This window comes from Macaca fascicularis, chromosome 8 (assembly GCF_037993035.2).
Source record: "Macaca fascicularis isolate 582-1 chromosome 8, T2T-MFA8v1.1".
Lineage (NCBI taxonomy): Eukaryota > Metazoa > Chordata > Mammalia > Primates > Cercopithecidae > Macaca > Macaca fascicularis.
The window spans coordinates 40,130,505-40,151,477 of record NC_088382.1 but is presented as its reverse complement, the minus strand read 5'-3'; the positions used below and the strand labels follow the sequence as shown (position 1 = coordinate 40,151,477).

At 37.8% G+C, this 20,973-nt stretch overlaps 1 protein-coding gene across 2 annotated transcripts in view; it reads right to left on the bottom strand.

The window, feature by feature from the left end:
* KCNU1 (potassium calcium-activated channel subfamily U member 1) overlaps positions 1-20,457 on the bottom strand; it is a 162,649-nt gene extending 142,192 nt beyond the window's left edge. Inside the window, exons 1-2 of one of the 2 annotated variants that reach the window (XM_045398140.2) lie at positions 20,245-20,457; positions 17,114-17,233 (exon numbers count right to left, since the gene is read on the bottom strand). In XM_045398140.2, the coding sequence (XP_045254075.2) occupies positions 17,114-17,233; positions 20,245-20,439 (315 nt within the window). In that variant the 5' untranslated portion in view covers positions 20,440-20,457. The remainder of the gene's footprint in view (positions 1-17,113; positions 17,234-20,244) is intronic. The other variant, XM_045398142.2, reaches the window with a different exon arrangement.
* Positions 20,458-20,973: the final 516 nt, after the last annotated feature.

Here is a 20,973-nt window from a genome sequence, read left to right as displayed (position 1 = left end):
ACTCGGTTTCATCTCTATTAACCATTTCTAGGTTGTTATTCCTGGATTCTGCTGACTAGGCCAGCACTGACCTCTCCAGAATTGTAGCTCCATCTGGGGAGGGATCAGAAAAGGGAGATGAGAGAAAGAACTTGCTTCTCTGACTGGTGTTAGATCATGGTGCTCACACCCTGGGGCTCTCTGGCCATGAAAGGTCTTTAATGTTTACTTTCATGGTGGTCCCATTGTTCTTTGGAGATTCCAACTGAATTCATGTTCAAATTCCACAAAGATTTCTCTCGCTCCTCTTGTGACCCAAGTACTCTTCTGTTCATCAGTGAGCAACATACACAAAGATCCCTGCCCCCTCATGGACATCACAGCCTGGATGACAAATGAAGATAATTAATATGCAAATCATCTGATATGTTAGAAGTGAAATTCTTTGAAAATAAAACAAAGCAAAATAAAGGGGGAAAATGCAAGGGGAAGAAGGGGAAGAGGGAAGACAATCTTTTTGATTTGTGGTTCCCTTATTTCTGTGACGCCTGTTCTCTCACAGCCACTCTTCTCTCGCTACTTCCTACCCTCCTATTTTCCGCAGGAACCCTTATCCTCCCAGATCCCCCGTTCAGCTGGTTATAGAAGTCTCTCCCCTGTGATTCATGTTTGGCCCATGGAAACTCTTAAGTTTTCTTTGCTCCAACAAACACTGGAAGGGACAGATTATGTCCTGGGTGGCAACTCGTCTGACACAAAGCAGCTAGCCAACAGTGAGCCACAGAGGAGGCACAGACCTGTCCTCTGTGCTCCCAAAGTTCCAAGGAAGGCAAATTGAGATTTCTGAGTGGTCCCTCTTCAGCTTCCTGTCCTACGTTTGAGATGAGAGGAAAGTACCCTCACATTTCTCCAACAGCAGAGTCCCTTCCAAAAATGCTCTTCTATTTCAAATTGACCCTAGTTTACAAGTGATTGGGTAAGAGGTTAGGAGCTTCAACTGGTTTTCTTTCAAGAGCTTTGTATGTGGTAGTGCTGGCGTCTCAGCTCTTATTGTAAGTTCCATTTTTGTTTTGTTTTTGGTTTTTTTGAGACGGAGTTTTTCTCTTTTGCCCAGGCTGGAGTGCAGTGGTGCAATCTCGGCTCATTGTAACTGCCGCCTTCCTATTTCAAGCGATTCCCCTGCCTCAGTCTCCTGAGTAGCTGTGATTACAGGCACCTGCCACCACACCTAGTTAATTTTTGTATTTGTAGTAGAGATGGGGTTTCACCATGTTGGCTAGGCTGGTCTTAAACTCCTGACCTCAAGTGATCTGCCTGCCTTGGCCTCCCAGGTGCTGGGATTACAGGCGTGAGCCATGGTGCTTGGCCCTGTGAGTTCCATTTAAAAAATCTAGGTTAAGTGTTGATGAAGATAGTACTAAGTTTGATGGTCTCATGCAGATATTCAGTTGCAACTGTGGTCTGAAGCTCAGAAGAGTTGTTGGGAGTGGAGATATATATGTGTTTGTGTGTATTTATACACACATATATACATTTAACCGCAGCATATTGATAATTATTAATAATTTTAATGAAATCCTTTTACTTTTATTTACATATGATTATGTACATTTTTTCTCTTATGAAATCCCATAGAAGGTTCAAGTAAAAATCATATATTGACAGATTTCTGGAAAGATGATGGCATACATGCCTTACTTTTACAACCCCCCAACCCAAGGAAATGAACAAAAACAGGTAAGTAAATTTAAAAAGAAAAAAAAATTGTCAAAACTAAGAATTGAATACCACAAACCCAAAGAACATTACCCAGAAATCATAGGAAACAAACAGCAAAATATATATTAAAACCAAAAGAAGGCACTGGGAGCTGACAGCTTTGTGGACACTAAGGAGAGGAAAGATCACCTGATGCCCATCAAGCAGACCCTCCAGAGACAAAACTCCTTACCCGAGGAATTACAAGTAATTGGGCTTTCCTATTACCTAAAGTAGGCATCTGGTTCCATGTTTCTTTCTCCCAAATTTACAAGTAACCAGAATTTCTATACATCTCTGGATTGCATGCATGTCAAAACTCATTGCGCAACCCTTGTTGACATCAAGGCACCACGATGTCTGCAAATGTAATCATTTATGCAGACCTATGGGCTAATATGGTTCAAATTTCCCTTAAGCTCCTGCTTTAAGGTCCAAAACACCCCTAAGGAAAAGTCCATCTCAGCATACTCAGTCCTCTTTTGCTGAAGCACCCTGCTGCACACTCAGTCCTGCTTTGTCAAAGCACCTTGGTGCCCACTCAGTCCTGTTGCTACACACTCAGTCCTGCTTTGCTGAAGCACCCTGCTGCCCACTCAGTCCTGTTTTGCTGAAGAACATTGCTGAACTCTACTGCAGTTTTCTTTCCTTCCGATAACACTTTCCTTTTTCAAACCTGTTATACTGTTGTCAGTCATTCTTACCAACTCTCAAGATGAGTACTTTCCGACGCTAGGGCTCTGACTGACACTGTTCAGTGAGTCGGGTAGAAATGATAGATAATTCTGAGAAGAGCTGTAAATTTTTCACTGGGTTGGAGGAGCAAAATCTGGAAGAGCTGACTGTTCAGAGACGGGTAGAAAGCCCTCTACCTGAGCCATGGAGACCATGGATTGGAGATGGGGCCACCCAGCTGAAGGTGGCGGAGAGGAGACACCCTGAGGCTGAGCAGTCCCGGAGGAGGAACCTCTTGGCTAGTGGCAACAGTTCTTTTTCTAGGAAGCACATTAGAAAGAAATCAAAGAAAAATTAACTGAAAGAGTGGAGACCTCATCCAGACAGAGCCTTGTTTGTAGAGTTGCTGGCCTCAGCCTTATTTCCCACGCTTATCTTTATGAGGAAACACATAGAAACCTGGGACTTTGATTTTCACAACTGGATTTAAAAACCCCTGTTTAGTTAGCGGATAGTTGTGGGGGTCTTCAGATAAGAAACAAAATGCAATGCCTTTTAAAAAGGGCACCAGGAGTACTCTAAACCTTGGGAATAGTAACATACCACGGAGAAGTGCCTGTTTTATGAGAAGTATAGGAAAACAGGAGGATCAGGCAAAGAAAGTACATGGAGTGACTTTCATGAAAGAGTTAACACAGAATCTGTTACGATTTAACATTTTAAAGTTACAATTAGAGTTTCTAGTGAGACTTGAGAGGATATTATACTGATGAAATAAATGCAGCCTACAATCAGAAGGAACAATAAGAGAATGAGAGAAGTCTTAGGGCAGGAGGGAATGTGACTGACAAAATTGATATCTCAATGGAGGTACTGAATAGCAGAATGGCTACTGATGAAAGTGAACTAGAATAAAGGAATTCTCCAAAACCACCAAGCAAAAAAAACGGAGATAAAAATTATAATTAAAAGGGCAGGGGCCTGGCACAGTGGCTCATGCTTGTAATCCCAGCACTTTGGGAGGCCAAGGTGGGAGGATCCCCTGAGGTCAGGGGTTCAAGACAGGCCTGACCAATATGGTGAAACCCCATCTCCACTAAAAATACAAAAAAAAAAAAAAAAATAGCCAAGTGTGGTGGCATGTGCCTGTAGTCCCAGCTACTCAGAAGGCTGAAACAGGAGAATTGCTTGAACCCGGGAGGCGGAGGTTGCAATGAGCCGAGATTGCACCACTGCACTACAGCCTGGGTGACAGAGTGATACGCCATAAAATAAATAAGTAAATAAATAAAAATAAAAGGCAGGGAGGTTAAATGCAAGAGAAACAACTATAATGGGCATTCTAGAAGGATAAGACAAACACTTCTACCCACCCCCCCCAAGGAAAAAAAAAAAAAAAGAATAGCTAAAGAAAAAAGCAAAAGGTGATTCCCTGAACTGAAAACTAACCTGAGTCTAGATTGAAAAGGCCCACCAAAACTTGTCAGGGAGGAAACATTGAAAGAAGACACACACACAGCCATATCATGGGGAAATTTCAGATTTTGAAGATAGTCTATACTTTTCTATATTGGAAAATATAAAAATACAGGTTATCTGCAAACTAAAGAGAGTAAGACTGACTTTGTAATTCTCCTTTCTAATCTGTATCAATCAGGATCCGAAAGGGAAAGCAGAAGTCATACCAGTCATTTTAAGAGAATTGAATTTTAAAAGTTTATTAAGTAGGATTGGAGGATCAGAAAGGCAAAAAGAGGAATATGGGCGTAACTCACTGTGAGCTTCTGCACCCCAGTGCCTGCGGGATCAACAAAAAAGAGATTGGAATTCTCAAAATTTAGTAGTTTCAAAGAGGTGCTCTTTGGAGTTGGGATTCAGACTATCGACGATAAGAGTCAAACTCTGTAAAATATTTGAAGTGATTTATTCTGAGCCAAATATGAGTGACCATGGCCCATGACACAGCCCTCAGGGGATCCTGAGAACCTGTGCCCAAGGTGGTCAGCGTGCAGCTTGGTTTTATACATTTTAGGGAGGCATGAGACAGCAATCAAATACATTTAAGAAATACATTGGTTTAGTACGGAAAGGCAGGACTCAAAGCAGTGGTGGGGAGCTTCCAGGATATAGGTAAATTTAAACATTTTCTGGTTGACAATTGGTTGAGTTTGTCTGGAGACCTGGGATTGATAGAAAGGAAATGTTCAGGTTAAGGTAAAAGACTGTGGAGACCAAGGTTCTTCTGAAGTCTTATGATAGCTGCCCTTAGAGACAATAGATGACAAATGTTTCCTATCCAGATCTTTAAAACTTGCTGGACTCTTAGTTAAGCTCTTTAGGACTGGGAGGGCCTGGAAGAAAAAGATCTAGCTATGTTAATAGAGATTCTTTACACATGCAAATATTCCCCCACAAAGGACAGCTTTGCAGGGCCATTCAAAATATGGCAAAGAAACATGTTTTGGGGTAAAAATATTTTGACTTTCTTCTTCTGGCATAATGTTATGCCAGTCAGATTGGAAAGTAACTCACAATATATAGGGTTAAATAAAACCTATCGATGAGAATTTACGGTTTGTAGGGCATGACTCCCTACATCCCTTAGATGGGAATTTGGGCAAGATAAAATAATCAGAATTTAGTCCTCAAGATCTAAGAGGAAGGATCCCAGCACAGATGGTAATTGTGCCTCTGCAGTGATGCTGTGAGCTGCTTGTGGCAATGTTGGAAGGAAAAAAAAGGAAACAAGAATCAAGTACGACAATTGGATTAAAAATCTGTTGAGTAGGTGGGACTGAAAGGAACAGACACAAAACATAGAAGCAACAAACAGCTCCCTTTTCTGACCTCGAGGCTTCCTGCCTCGTCTTATACTCTCTATTGGCAGAGTCTAGGAGCAAGCTTACAGAAGAGACACACTTGCTGAGTTCAGGCCCCGCCTCACAAAACAGAGGAGAGAGGCTATATTGGGAGCTGCTAGACAATAGCTTAGTACCTGGCATGTGGCCCTAAGTGCTAGAAAACACTGGAGCAGCTTTTACAGAGTTTTAGGAAAAACAGATTGCAAGCCAAGAATTCTAAACTCAACCACATTGTTGTTTACTTGTAAGAGCAAAAAAAAAAAAAAAAAAAAAAAACATTTTTGGACACTCAAAGATTCAGAAAGTATACTACCCACACTTCCCCATGGCAAATGAATATGGGCACTTCTTTAAAAAAAAAAAAAAAAAAAAAAAGAAGAAGAAAAATTCAGAAAGAAATGGTATGTTATGTAAGAAAAACTGGTACATAATAAAACTGATAAAATTAGGTTTTAGTGTAATTTTAGACTTTAAAGTAAACGTTAAGAAGGAATCATACTACATGTATAATGCTACCTGACCTCCCCTGCAATTATTCTCATACAAAAGGAGCATATAGATACAATAAACACACAAAGATACACAGAGAAATATAGTGCAGATAGTTTGTTCTGCATTTGATTTACATAATGTGTATAATAGTCTATTAAAATTAAATTAGCCACATTAGAGGATGCCAAAAAATAAATTAAAGTAATAAAAAAAATAAAGTAAAAATGTAAATATCAGCCAATGGTCAGTGCTTACTCTGCCTTGAGTGGTTTACATGTATTATGATAGAATTCTCCTCGCAACACTCTAATGGGTGTTATTATAACCTTCTTTATATTCATATTATGTGAATGAATTCCAATTTAGAAAAATTAACTCACTCAAGATTACATACTAGGAAGTGGAGGCGTGAGTGTTTGAACCGAAATCTCCTGAAATTCACAATCACCATGTAGTTCTGCCTCTCTGGTGAGATAGGAAATTCAGACCCTAGCAGAGCTCCTAGTGTGTATCCAATACCTGTTCTCTCTTTCTTTGCTAACAGATCTCCCATTTGTTTGTTTAAGCCACTAATATTTAGATATTCTATTATGCAGTACATTTAATCTCTAAATATTATAATATAAAGACCAATAAAATAGATCACCATAAAGGAAAATGATCACATTCTCCTGGCAAATTAAAAAATAAATGTATTTTTAAATCAACACAAGAACAAAAATCCAGCTATATGACACTTCCAAGAGACATACTTAAAAGGAAATAAGAAAGAAAGATTGAAAGAGAGCTTGGCAAAGATATCCCAGTAGGAATAAAATGAAAACAGGAGGATCAATGTTACATGCTAATATTGCATTCTAAAATATTCCAGCAAAAGCAAAACAAAGCCAAAAATAATACAAAATTTGGCAAAAATGGATATTTCATATTGATAAAAGGCACTATCAACCAAGAAGATGCAATAGGTGACTTTGTATATCAGTGGATATCATATAAGAATATATCATTCAAAGTCTGCTGGAAATACATGACTGTCAATAAAACTAAAAAATTATAAATGAAGCTTTCTGACATGTCCCTTTCAATCATTCAGCAAATAATTAAGGATATGGAAAACACATATAACATAATTAGTATTGCTTATACATCAAACAGATAATATATAGTCTTTCAAAATTCCATTACATGGTAATAAAAATTGATCATGTACTAGGCAACAAAGAATTTCTCCATAAATTCTGTGAAGTAGAAATCATAAAAGCTTTGACATTCTTGGACCATAAATTTCTACCAAAGTAGAAAAGATAGCCACTCTATCCCCAATCGAAAACCCCTCCATCCAAGGAAAGTGAAAGCACACAACATTTCTCTAAATAGATCATGAATCAAACAAGAAATCAAAATTAAAATTTAAACAACTTAAAAGATGAATTATGCATCAATAAAAATAAAAGCATTACTTGCCAGAGTCTCTGAGATATAGCCAAAGAAGTACTCCGAGGAAAAATTCTGATACAATTAATTTCAACTCAAGAAACTGGAAAATGTGGCCAGCCCAGATGGCTGTTTCCACGGTGAAGGCTGTGCAAGATAGTGGGACCTAACCTGGGCTTGTGGTGCTGTCCTGCGCCTCTGGGCTAAGTTGAGGGAGATGATGAATCTCTGGTCCTGAATACGGGAATACCCAGACTGACAACGAATATTACCCAAGCCCACGGCCAAGCTCATCCAGAGGGCAAAGGATGAGCTGGATCTCAGAAAGACACTTATCAAAGCTGCCCCAGTCAAGAACACAAGCTGTGTTGGAAGATCCAGTGGTCCAGTGAATTCATCAACACGATGATGAATTCATCATCATGGAAGGAGGAAGTCAAGTACAGCCAGAGCCTTTAGGACACAGACTCAGGGAACTATGGACAGAATAAGTTTGGAAAGTATCACGCTGCTTCTGCAAAGGAAGGGGTAAGTGTCCAGCCCAACCCCCACACCACCTTCCACCAACCACTGAGAAATTTTCCTGAAGTGCCAGCCTGGGATGGATCAGGTACATACCCTCCAGGGGCCATTTCTACCAAGCCCCTGTGCCCCTCATTGATCAGCCACTTCCTGGCTTTGAAGTGGATGATTACTGACAGCATGGACAAGGCATGAATGTGGATGCCAGATGTGAGGGGGGTTACTGCTAGAGCTGCTGGGTATCTGCAATCAGGGTCAGTGATTAAGAGTAAGTGCCAAGTACATGAGACGTCCAAGACTAGTCACTGCTGGTAACAGAGGCAGGTAGAGGCTCCAGGGGGAAGGAGCCCAGGCCCCTCTGCCAAAGCCAACAGTGTGAGCCACTGCCACTGAAAACCTGTGCTGAGGATGTTATTTTTAAATGGCAAGCTTCACAAGAACCATTGAGCAATGTGTTTATTACCCATTAATCCTTTTTGCCCTGTGGGCTAGAATTAGCTCTCCCTGCCCCACCTCCTTGCAAAGAGGAAATGTGGATTTGGGGATTCCTCTCAAGAAACTTAGGGCCCAACCAGACTTCCCTTTCCTCAGCTTGGGATGGACTTTTGTTTTTTATGGTTTTGTTTTTGTTGAGACAGGGTTTTGCTCTGTTGCCCAGGCTGGAGTGGGTGGTGCAGTCTCAGCTCACTGTAGCCTCAGCCTCCTGGGCTCAGGTAATCCTCCTACCTCAGCCTCTCAATTAAATAGCTGGGACCACAGGTGTGCGTCACCATGCCTGGGTAATTATATTTTTATTTTTTGTACAAATGAGGTCTCACTATGTTGCCAGGCTGGTCTCAGGCTCCTTGGCTCAAGTGATTCTACTGCCTCAGCCTCCCAAAGTCCTGGGATTATAGGAATGAACCATCATGCCTGGACAGGATGGACTTTTGGATGGTAAGAGGAAGCAGTTTGGGTATCAGAAAAAGTTTATGAGAAAATGCTCATCCTGAACTGGTGGTGTAGCATGTGATACATTCATATAACTGACTAGAGGGGGAGAAAAGGAAAATTAAGGTAAATTGGAAAAAACCATATTAAAATTAAGAAGGCTAAGGAAGATATTAATTACACATATATGTGTGTGTATAAATTGTACACACACACTGAAGTATATATATATACACATACATCTATGTAGAATTAGTGAATAAAGCTACTTTTCTTCATGAGACTAATGAAACATATACATCTCCAAAAAGGCTAAATGAGACCAAAAGGAAGGAACATGACCCATGAGGAAAGGGGAAGAAGGGTGCAAATTAGAGAAAAAGAGGCATACCAAACAAAAGCAAAAAAAAAAGGTTCTTTCTAATCAAAGCTGTAATTTAATCTGTGGGGCCATCAAGGAGACAAAATTGTCTTCTCTCTGTTGGCTCCTCTTCTTTGGAAAATGACCTGTAACTTGCTTTCATTTAAAACCAAGGTGACTATATTATTTATTGTCCAAATATATGGACTCTTTTTTTTTTTTTTTTTAAAAGAGACAGAGTCTCGCTCTGTCACCCAGGCTGGAGTACAGTGGCACAATCTCAACTCACTGCAACCTCTGCCTCCAAAGTTGAAGTGATACTTCTGCCTCAGTCTCCTGAGTAGCTGGGATTACAGGCGAGCGCTACCACGCCTGGCTAATTTTTGCATATTTAGTAGAGACGGGGTTTCACCATGTTGGTCTCAAACTCCTGACCTCATGATCCGCCTGCCTTGGCCTCCCAGAGTGCTGGGATTACAGGCATGAACCACTGCACCTGGCCATACATAGATTTTTAAGAATAAAAGAGGCTCTATTAACAATTATACTAGGACAACTAGCAGAAATCTGTGTTTATGATCATCCTAGTTACAACATAAAATGTCATGTTGATTAGTAATTACTGCTTAATGCCTCTAACAAATATTATTTCCAGTAATAAACAAATGGAAAAATGGGACAGCAGGTTTGAAATCTCAAGATAGGTGCAAGAAACTCAAAGGGAATCTAAATTTCCTGACATCTGCCTCAAAATATTATTTTGTATATTTTTTTCTGTATTGAATTGTCATGATAATTTTTATTAAACAACATAAGCTGATCATTGCAAAACATAAAAAGTAAAATTTTATAAAACATTCACCCATGAGATGGACTTTTCAAATTAATGTTGGTATTTATAGATATCACTTATTGTTAGAATGAGACAGGGTTCAACATCAATATTAGTCATTGTTTATGTTTATAGATATAAGTCCTGAGATATTTTCTTTATAAAAATATTAATAACAATACCTATATATGCTTATTATATGCACAACCTATGTATATTTTACACTTATTAACTCATGTAATAATGACAACACTACAGTAATGATTATAATGTTAACTCATTCTTATGTTTTAGCTTGTTTATTGAAATCTATAGATAGCATTTTTCATCCCCACTGTATAATTTTTACATTATATTTCTATGAGATATGTGTCAATTTCCTCATTTAAAAAGGAGGTAATGATAGTGCCTCTCTTGAAAAACGGATTGTGAAATGGTAGTGGGGGAAAGGAAAGTGAGCATGTGGAGTTCGCAGCTTCATCAATGTTAGGAAGTAGAACCAAGGAAAGCTGGAGAACCGTTCCACCTGCTGACCCCTCAGAAACCTGTTGGCATCCCTCCCTTTCTCGTGGGGTGTATCCCTATTTGAAGACAGGATCTATGGACTAACCTGAATTCAGATCTAATTTTACCTCCACTGGCTTCACTGGCCATTCACTTTACTACTCTCCACAAAGAAGTGCCACAAGAAGTAACACATTATTTCAAAATTTATATTTGTAGATACAATTATGGGAGGACAAGAGTATCCCAAGTGGCCTGAACACCTAAATAAAATAAATCTGACAATGTTGCTGAGAATTTGCAGAGCTTTGAAGGAAGAAACTCATGGCAGTAGGTACTTGCTTCTGGGGATAGGGGTAAGGAAGGAACTTAGTTTTTACTTTGTACTTTTAAAATACTGTATCATGTGCATGAAAAGATAAACAATAATATCCATAAATGATCAGTGCAGAAAAAAACATAAACAAGGTAATCATCTGCCAAAAACATTTCTAGGACGGTAGTGTAGTGTTTCCTGCCAGTGTTTTCTTTGTTCATATGATAGTGATCTCTAAACTGTATTCTCATCATATATCTGTCAAAGTACATTCTTGATGCTTGATGGTATATTCAATATGAAATATGGAATAAGGAAAGGAAGAAAACAAAGATAAAGATACAGCTTATCTCAAGGTGGTGGAAAACGTTTATTTTATTTTCACATAAACAATGCATATAAAATATGAAGAAACTGATCTTTTCCAGTATGTTTTATGTTTTTCTTATTTTTTTCCCTAGAGGTTGCATTACATTAGGAAAATGAGCAAAAATAGCAAAATAAGTTATTTAGTCATTCCAAACACCATTTTTGAAATATTCTTTCCCATTTCGAAATGAATTATGATGCTTTATTTGTGCATTTAGTTCTTCTTTATACTAAGGTTGACAACTGTTGTTGTTGCTAGGGGCTTAATTTATCTACAGAGAGGATTACATGTTCACAGAAAAAGTTATGCATTTACAGGAAGGATTTAAGGCAGAATATAAAAACACAAATGCTAGATTACCTGGAAAAAAAAAAAAAAGAGATGCCAGAGAAGCCAGAAAAACAGAATGTGAACGTACAGTAGTGCTTAGGATGATGCTAAAAATAGACACACTTGCTAAAAATAAGCCGTAATTTTGGTTTTACATTTTCTAGCCACAAAGCAATAGAGAATTACAGTCAGTTACATAATTAACTACAACACAAAATCTCAAAAAGGAATAAGATAATTGTTTGAGAATAGGATCATATTTGGAACTAAATTTAGAAGAAAAATTTTTTTCTGCAGGTAGTTGGTATAACACACCTAACCCATAAATGCACTAAACATCAAACCCATAGATGCTACAGAGTTGATCAACACCTTGTCATTCCATTAATATTAATAATATAGGAAGACTTCTAGAGGGCATGCTTGTTTGAAGGGAATCTTTTTATTTTACTGTTGGAGTTTCCTTCTCACGTTCCTTCTTTCTCTTTTCCTCTTTCTCGTTTTCCTTTTTTTCCCCCATCTTCCTAGTTTCCTCTTCCTCCTTCTTCCTTTTCTTAGACTTCTATTGAGTGGTTGCCCATGTATTCTCCCTCAAAGTGTTAAGGGCATTAGTTTTTAGGGTATATAAAATTTGCTATTTGGGGGGATTTTCATGTAAGTACTGTGTCTTCATTGGAAAAGAAAATGTAATGCTTTCTTTTCCATGACCTGGAGCTGTTTAATTAGCATTAGAGAGATCTACTCCTTGATGGTTTTATAGACTAGTCCTTGAAATCATCCAAGTCTCTCCTCAAAGGGGCAAAAAGGGAGGGTGATGATGATTATGGGTCTTTGACAACTTTGTTTTTTCCAGATACTGGTCTGTTTGAATTTCTCCTTTTATGGACAGTTTTGGTAATTCATATTATCATAAGAAATCATCTAGTTTTCAAAATTAATTGCATATATATTTTTTTCAATTTCCTTTTTATCTGTACTTATTTTCTCATTTAAATGACTTATTTCATATATTTGTTCTTTTTCCTTTTTTTTCCTTGTTTATAGACTAGCTATTGATTTCTCTATTTCATTGCTTGAAGTAATCAACTGTTTTATAATTCATTATTTTCTATCTTTTAAATTTATTCTGCTTAGATTTAATGTTTTTATTCCCTAACTTTTTGCATTTGATACTTAGTTCACTTATTTTAATTACTTTTTCATTTATCAAAATAACTTTTTAATGTTTTACATATCGTTGGGGTTATATTTTTGGTGCAGTGATGTTAATGATGTTATATCTTCTTTGTGGTTTGTTACATTTATCATTTCAAAGGTTATGGTTGAATTTTGTTGAATTTAAAGTTATGTGATATTAAAATTGTACTCCTAATTTCTTTTTTTGTGTGTGTGAATATTTTATTTATTTATTTATTTATTATTATTATTATTATTATACTTTAAGTTCTAGGGTACATGTGCATAATGTGCAGGTTTGTTACATATGTATACTTGTGCCATGTTGGTGTGCTGCACCCATCAACTCGTCAGCACCCATCAACTCGTCATTTACATCAGTTATAACTCCCAATGCCATCCCTTCCCCCTCCCCCCTCCCCATGATAGGCCCCGGTATGTGATGTTCCCCTTCCTGAGTCCAAGTGATCTCATTGTTCAGTTCCCACCTATGAGTGAGAACATGTGGTGTTTGGTTTTCTGTTCTTGTGATAGTTTGCTAAGAATGATGGTTTCCAGCTGCATCCATGTCCCTACTGTACTCCTAATTTCTACCATCATTTTCCTGGCTTACTTTTAACAATTCCTCTATTTTCAGCCTTTAGTGCCTGTTGAACCTTAAAATATAATCAGACCATGTCAACTCATGCTTTAAGATCTCAGATATCCCTTTACTTTAGAATAGAGTGATTCCCTTTGAGTCTTTTAGCTCCTCCCTATGAATCTTAAGACATTGAGCCATTTTACAGTCTCTTGTAAGACCTCGCTGTCCCCTGCCCTCCATGTCCCTAGCATAGGAGCCTCCTTCTGGTACTTGCAGTAAACTCTTGTGGCACTCTTTGACTCCGCAATTCTATTCTCTCAATCTGGAACTCTATTCCCTTAATTCTTCAATTGCTTTATTCTTTGTCATCATGCTTCAGCTCAAATCTTACCTTTTTAGAGATTTTTTCTATCATCACTGTGATCTAACTCTGTAACAACCATATCTCACAAACACTTCACTCACATTTCCCTCATGGCACTCCTTATCTGAATTTATCTTATTTACATATGTATGTAATTTTCATATCTACCCTCACTAGAATTTAAGTTTCTTAAATGCAAGTTTCTTGCGTGAATTCTCCACTATACCTAGAGTGTTTGCCTAGCATGTACTTGGCAAACAATAAATATTTGCTGAAAGAAGTAAAAGAACTTCCAACACTATGTTGAATAGGAGTGGTGAGAGAGGGCATCCCTGTCTTGTGTCAGTTTTCAAAGGGAATGCTTCCAGTTTTTGCCCATTCAGTATGATATTGGCTATGGGTTTGTCATAAATAGCTCTTATTATTTTGAGATACGTTCCATCAATACCGAATTTATTGAGCGTTTTTAGCATGAAGGGCTGTTGAATTTTGTCAAAGGCCTTTTCTGCATCTATTGAGATAATCATGTGGTTTTTGTCTTTGGTTCTGTTTATATGCTAGATTACGTTTATTGATTTGTGTATGTTGAACCAGCCTTGCATTTCAGGGATGAAGCCCACTTGATCATGGTGGATAAGCTTTTTGATGTGCTGCTGGATTCGGTTTGCCAGTATTTTATTGAGGATTTTTGCATCGATGTTCATCAGAGCTATTGGTCTAAAATTCTCTTTTTTTTGTTGTATCTCTGTCAGGCTTTGGTATCAGGATGATATTGGCCTCGTAAAATGAGTTAGGGAGTATTCCCTCTTTTCTATTGATTGGAATAGTTTCAGAAGGAATGGTACCAACTCCTCCTTGTACCTCCGGTAGAATTCGGCTGTGAATTCGTCTGGTCCTGGATGTTTTTTGGTTGGTAGGCTATTAATTATTGCCTCAATTTCAGAGCCTGCTATTGGTCTATTCAGGGATTCAGCTTCTTTCTGGTTTAGTCTTGGAACTAGAAATACCATTTGACCCAGCCATCCCATTACTGGGGATATACCCAAAGGATTATAAGTCATGCTGCTATAAAGACACATGCACATGTATGTTTATTGCAGCACTATTCACAATAGCAAAGACTTGGAATCAACCCAAATGTCCATCAATGACAGACTGGATTAAGAATATGTGGCACATATATACCATGGAATACTAGGCAACCATAAAAAAGGATGAGTTTGTGTCCTTTGTAGGGACATAGATGCAGCTGGAAACCATCATTCTCAGCAAACTATCGCAAGAACAGAAAACCAAATACCGCATATTCTCACTCACAGGTGGGAATTGAACATTGAGATCACTTGGACACAGGAAGGGGAACATCACACACCGGGTCCTATTGTGGGGAGTGGGTGGGGGGGCGGATAGCATTAGGAGATATACCTAATATAAATGACGAGTTAATGGGTGCAGCACACCAACATGGCACGTGTGTATATATATATATATGTATATATATGTAACAAACCTGCACATTGTACACATGTACCCTAGAACTTAAAGTATTAAAATAAAAAAAGAAGTAAAAGAATTACAAAGGAAGGAAAGAAGGATAGAAGGAAGGAAGCCTTCCTTTTAAGCTGTTTTATTCTCTTAAAACTGTACTTGGGATCTCTAAGAGGCTCAGTTTTGGCTTTCAATGCTAGAGTATTTTTTTTTAGATGGGGTCTCTCTCTGTCGCCCAGGCTGGAGTGCAGTGGCATGATCACAGCTCACTGCAGCACTGCAGCCTTGACCACTTGGGCTCAAGCGATCCTCCTATCTCAGCCTCCTGAGTAGCTGGGACCACAGGTGCAGGCCAATATACTGAGTTAACTTTTAAATTACTTGTGGAGGTGAGGTCTTGCTATGCTGCTCAGGCTGGTCTTGATCTCCTGGGCTCAAGCAATCCTCCTGCTTTGCCTCTCAAAGTGCTAGATTACAGGCATGAGCCACCGCACCCGGCCTGAAGTATTTATTCTAATCTAAGCTTTACTCCTTGCCTCCTGCTGTTCCAACTAGATAATCACCAGCTGTTATAGGTTAAAATAATACAGTTTCCCTTTGTTAAATAAGTAATTTTTATTGGTATGGTAATTTTTCATCATTCCTTTCCCACCCACTTCCCATATGCAATGCTCATATGATGGATGTTGTAAGTTCCCTTCTCCCTCACCCTAGTGACCTTTAATATATTATTCCCAAAGTTTCTCACACAAACATGACTTGAACGTTTGAAGAACATTGAATCCTAACCAAGAAATCCTTGATATCATCAGAGAGAATTACAAAATCCTTCTGCAATGGGTCATACCCACAGAGATTTCAGGAAAAGAGATAAAAAACTTTAGAAGACAGAAAAAGGAGAGGCACATTTCCAGATGACTCAACATTCCCTGCAGCTTTTATGAAAGCAGTTTTACTTAATACTTCCAACCAAGCGTTAGCAATGTATGAGATCAGAATTAAACAGTAACTGGAAAAGGGCCATGTTTTTGCTAGTTATAAGAAACAGAGGATAATCTTTAGCTCACACGAACCTACTTCCATTATAAGACCATCTGATGGCAGCAGACCCCTAATTATGAATTTCATCTTTTCATATTTTAGATCAAACCACACTACTGAAAGGATGATCAGCGCAATCTTCATTTACAGGGCATCTGCTATATCCAGATAATGGGAAATAAACAGTTCCATGACATAGTATGGACAGGAGCTCACTGTACTCTGAGAGAGAGAGGCATGTGCACAGATAATTTTAATAGCAATGCTCAACAAATATTAAAGAAGCTAGAGGAGGAGCTCTTAATAAAGAGGTAAGGTTAGGATGCCCCAAAGAGATGATGCCCAAAGTGAGATTTAATATGTTCAAATTACCGAGATTAAAATAGGAAGTAGAGGGATAAATATCATAGAGGGACACTAAAGGCTACTTTGCATAATGATATAAAGAGGTCTATTGAAATCAAAGGAGAGGAAAGTAGCTATATATTTCAGGTCTGATTCGTTTACTAAACATTTTTTGAAAATATCTATGTGCACACCCATCTGCATATATAAGGAGAACCAAACGCTCACAACTATTGCCCTAACAAAGCTTTCTTCCTTGTGGAAAGACTGACAATAAATATAAAATATAATTATAATACATAATTAGTAATTATATAATTATAAATATATATCATTAATTAGTAAATATATAATATTACAATTACTATTTATAAATATATGATTAGTAATTAACTATAATTAGGAAGATTATAATTATTAATAATTATATAATTATTCCATATAATTACATGTTATTACAGATAATGTATTATATACTATTAATTATATAACATTAATAATATATATGATTTACATTAATATATAATAATATAATACAATTATTAGTAATTATATTCACTCCAGATATAAAGCAAGATAATGGGTAAAGAGTGGTAGACACAGGGAGGTGGGGACGGGGAGGTGGTGATATTATAGATAAGACGACCAAAGGAACATCAGTTGTTTACCTAGAGAATCAATTGATTTATACTGACTATAATCACACCTATGGCTAAAGTTTGTTAGCAAGCTAACACTGAAAATGTACTTACCAACACTTGCCCCACAAAGGTCTGGGCCGAAAGCAACATTTCTATACGATCACGAAATCGTCCGTGGAAGTGGAGGCTTCTTACATGGTTCCTACGGATGCTACCTGATGTGAACAGTTCCTACAATCGAGAGAAAGAAATTGACAATGTGAGCTGGATCTGAGAGAAAGAAATCTGTTTTACTTATGTTGATAGAGCCTCTTGTGATGGTATCAGTCGAAAACCACTCTACCTTGTCCAAACCAGGGAACCCTGAAGTTGCTTATTCAATATTTCATAATACGGATTTTACTGGATTTGCATTTTCCTGGTTTTCTGCACAGCTTTTTCTATGCTGAAATTCTGCAATCTTCCTCTATGTCTTTCTCATGTATACTCAGTCCCAGACCCTTCATACTGACATCATTGCAACGATCAGAATTGGGAGCATCATGCTTTCTTCTGCTCTGGGTATAAGTGTAACAGTTTTCATCAAGATATGTGGACAAAGAAAAAAGATTACAAATTGATTTTTTAGGTGATTACTTAAGTGTCTGCATTTTGTGAGACAAGGGAGAAGTTTTCAGCAATTTTGTGTTGCTTTTAGTTTTTTTGGCTGGTATTATATTCTGAAATTATAATCCTTCCTCACATTTATAGAATGTCTTTTTTTTTTTTTTTTTTTTAAGACGGAGTCTCGCTCTGTCACCCAGGCCGGAGTGCAGTGGCCGGATCTCAGCTCACTGCAAGCTCCGCCTCCCGGGTTTACGCCATTCTCCTGCTTCAGCCTCCCGAGTAGCTGGGACTACAGGCGCCCGCCACCTCGCCCGGCTAGTTTTTTTGTATTTGTAGTAGAGACAGGGTTTCACCGTGTTAGCCAGGATGGTCTCCATCTCCTGACCTTGTGATCCGCCCATCTCGGCCTCCCAAAGTGCTGGGATTACAGGCGTGAGCCACCGCGCCCGGCCAGAATGTCTTCACTTATTATATTTAAATGTTACAGTAATCTCATATGATAAAGTTAGGCATGACTAAATAAATTTTATATTGATGTGGAAACCAAGGTATAGAGAAATTAAATGACTTTCCTAATATCAGGCAATGAGGAAAGGCTGGGGCCTGAGCTGGCATTCATTGTTTGCTGATAATATTTTAGAACCACCACAAAGAAATACACAAACCACCTAGGACTACCCACACCAAGCTAAATGACTCCCTCTGACTTTCAAAAAAGCTCATTTTATATGAAACCAAGATTTCCAAAATCAGTTAATGTTTCTACTCATATTTTCTGAATGATAAGAAGAGAAGTCTCATTTAAAAACTCTTTGATAAAAGTTTACATCCTGATCAATTATTTGTCCTCTAATACACACGACTCATGTCTGTTTCTAAATGTTGTCTGAGAATTAATTTAAAAAAATACTAGGTATGACATTAATATAGAATACTCATTTGAATTCCATCATAAAATGGAGCTACCTTCTGTGGAAAAACAAATTGGTCCTAAGATATAATAAAATCATATTTATAGATGTAATAAATGTTTTAAATGCACATTTAAGGAGAGAAATTATAACTCTCCAAATAATTTTTAAAATAACTCTTCACAGTACACCTAGATTTCTGACTTTTTTTTTTTTTTTGCATTTGTCCAACTTCTCCAAAGGCTTAGAGAAAAACAGGTCACTCTTAATTTGATGAAACAAAACAAATTATTGAAAACTAACTCAACTTGATCAAACTCTTTCCTCAAGATTCAAAAGCAGAACGGTACAGCATTCTGGTTGCTCAGGCTCACTTCTTAACATTTCGTAACATTTGCTAAATATTTGTAATTAAAGGATACACCTGGATTGAAGTGTAGACATAAATTACACCCAAAGTAAGAAATGAAAAATATAGGAAATTGACAAATGTACTCTCACATTTTTGTAATCACAGAAAATGAACATAATGGAGAAGAACACTGCCTAGAGCAGAAGACTAAGAAGATTTAAAAATCCTACAAATTCAGTTGTGCATTAACAACAACAAAACAAGGTAGAAAACAGGAGGCAGATTCATCAAGGCTATTTACCCATAAGTCAGTATCCCAGTATTCTTTCTCCAATTATTGTGCCACTGCTTAAAATCCATAATGTACAAATAATCAATAGAATAATCTTGTTTAGGAACAAAATCTATAAGCTTCAATATTGGCTAATTTTCAAATATGGAAAACAAAATTCTATATTACCAATAACCTTAAAAATTATCAATTTATAAATTATATTTTCTGTAGGTTTTAGTACTAAAAGAAATGTTTTAAGCAAATTTTCAATATTATAATGCACAGGTGAAATGTGTTGTGTTATGGAAATTGCTATAATCTATCAGAGAAAGAAAGTTTGGGAAGCAAAAATGGAAACAAACTACACAGGGTATAATAAAACTCTTCATCTTTGACCTCTGGTAATAGAACATCCATTACACAGCATTTGAGAGCTTTATTTCAAGCTCTTAAGCAATGCCTTATCTGTATAATACATCAGTTATCCTCATCATCATCATTTGCCAGCTGTTATTCAACAACATCAACTCCTGCTAAGGTTGTTTGGTTATAAGAAATGTCCTTGCATCTATGCCTGGATAGCACAGGCATGTATGCATGAGCTTCTCTGTGTATGTGCAACTCAATGTGTTGTGTTCACATACCATACAAAAGACAATGTACACATGTCAGTACATATGCATTATGCATGAACAATTTATGAAAGCAAGGTTGACGTTGATGTCTTGTTCCCTTTCACCTCCTTTCTACAACCTAGCACAATTGTCTTGTTAAAATTCAAGATAGAGTCATGGACATAATGTTTATGAACCTTTTTTTCAGAACAGTGACCTCCCTTTCCAGAGCTAACATTAATCATTAACCATACAAGACATTGCTTTTTCCAGTGATGGGAGAAAAAAGAGGCCTGACCCTGTCTCTTCAGGCTTCAGAATGTGGCCTGAGGTCTGGCTTACTACCCTTTCTGAGGCACCAGGCCAGAGAAGCTGACTGTGTTAGCCTGAAAAACTGAATGAAGCTTAGATCTTTTGCTGAACACAAAACTACCCCAAACTCATCTGTAACTTCACACAAAGGGATCCCTAATAAGGAAACTGACCAAGATAATTCCTGTTCCCTTGATGATTTGCCATTTTTTAACAGTTCTCCAAATCAGCCTGAAGATCAGCAGGATGATGAGTCCACTGATGAAGGTCATAAAGGAGGAGAGAATGAATGCTACTTGGATCTCAGTTGTGCAGGACATTTTCTGCAAGTCTTCCCAACTTTCATTTCGTAGCTTAGTCTGAAACATGTTTGAGACATCAGTAGAAGGAATGGCCAGACCATTTGATGACGTCGTGGTCACCTGGTAACAATTCCAGGAATCAGAGTTCACTGTACCACAGTGTTCCAACGTTAGGTGTGATAACCAGTGGGAGGTTCCAGGAACAAGGGTCTGCCAATCCCCCGGTGCCAGCTCATGGGTTGTGGACAAATACACAACTGGAGATGGCTGGGGCCTACAATATGAATAGTCAAAAAATCATAATTCTAGATCTGATTGTTACTGACTTTCCCTATGCCTTGAAGAAATCCCATTATCTATAGCAATGATCAGCTGGTTATCAGTTCAGTTAATGCAGTCAGATAATTTCAAATCAACTCCTTTTGAGTGAAACAACAGCCAACTATGTGTGTGAATGAGTTGGTTCTCCATCTGGGAGGATGCCACGTGCTTAGTAGGCTTGGAAGGACAGAAGAGAGAAGTATTTTAAAGTTTTTGTTTATCCTTTATACAAAGGAGCAGATATGCAGAATGAATAAGTCTAAAAGATTCAGTGTACAG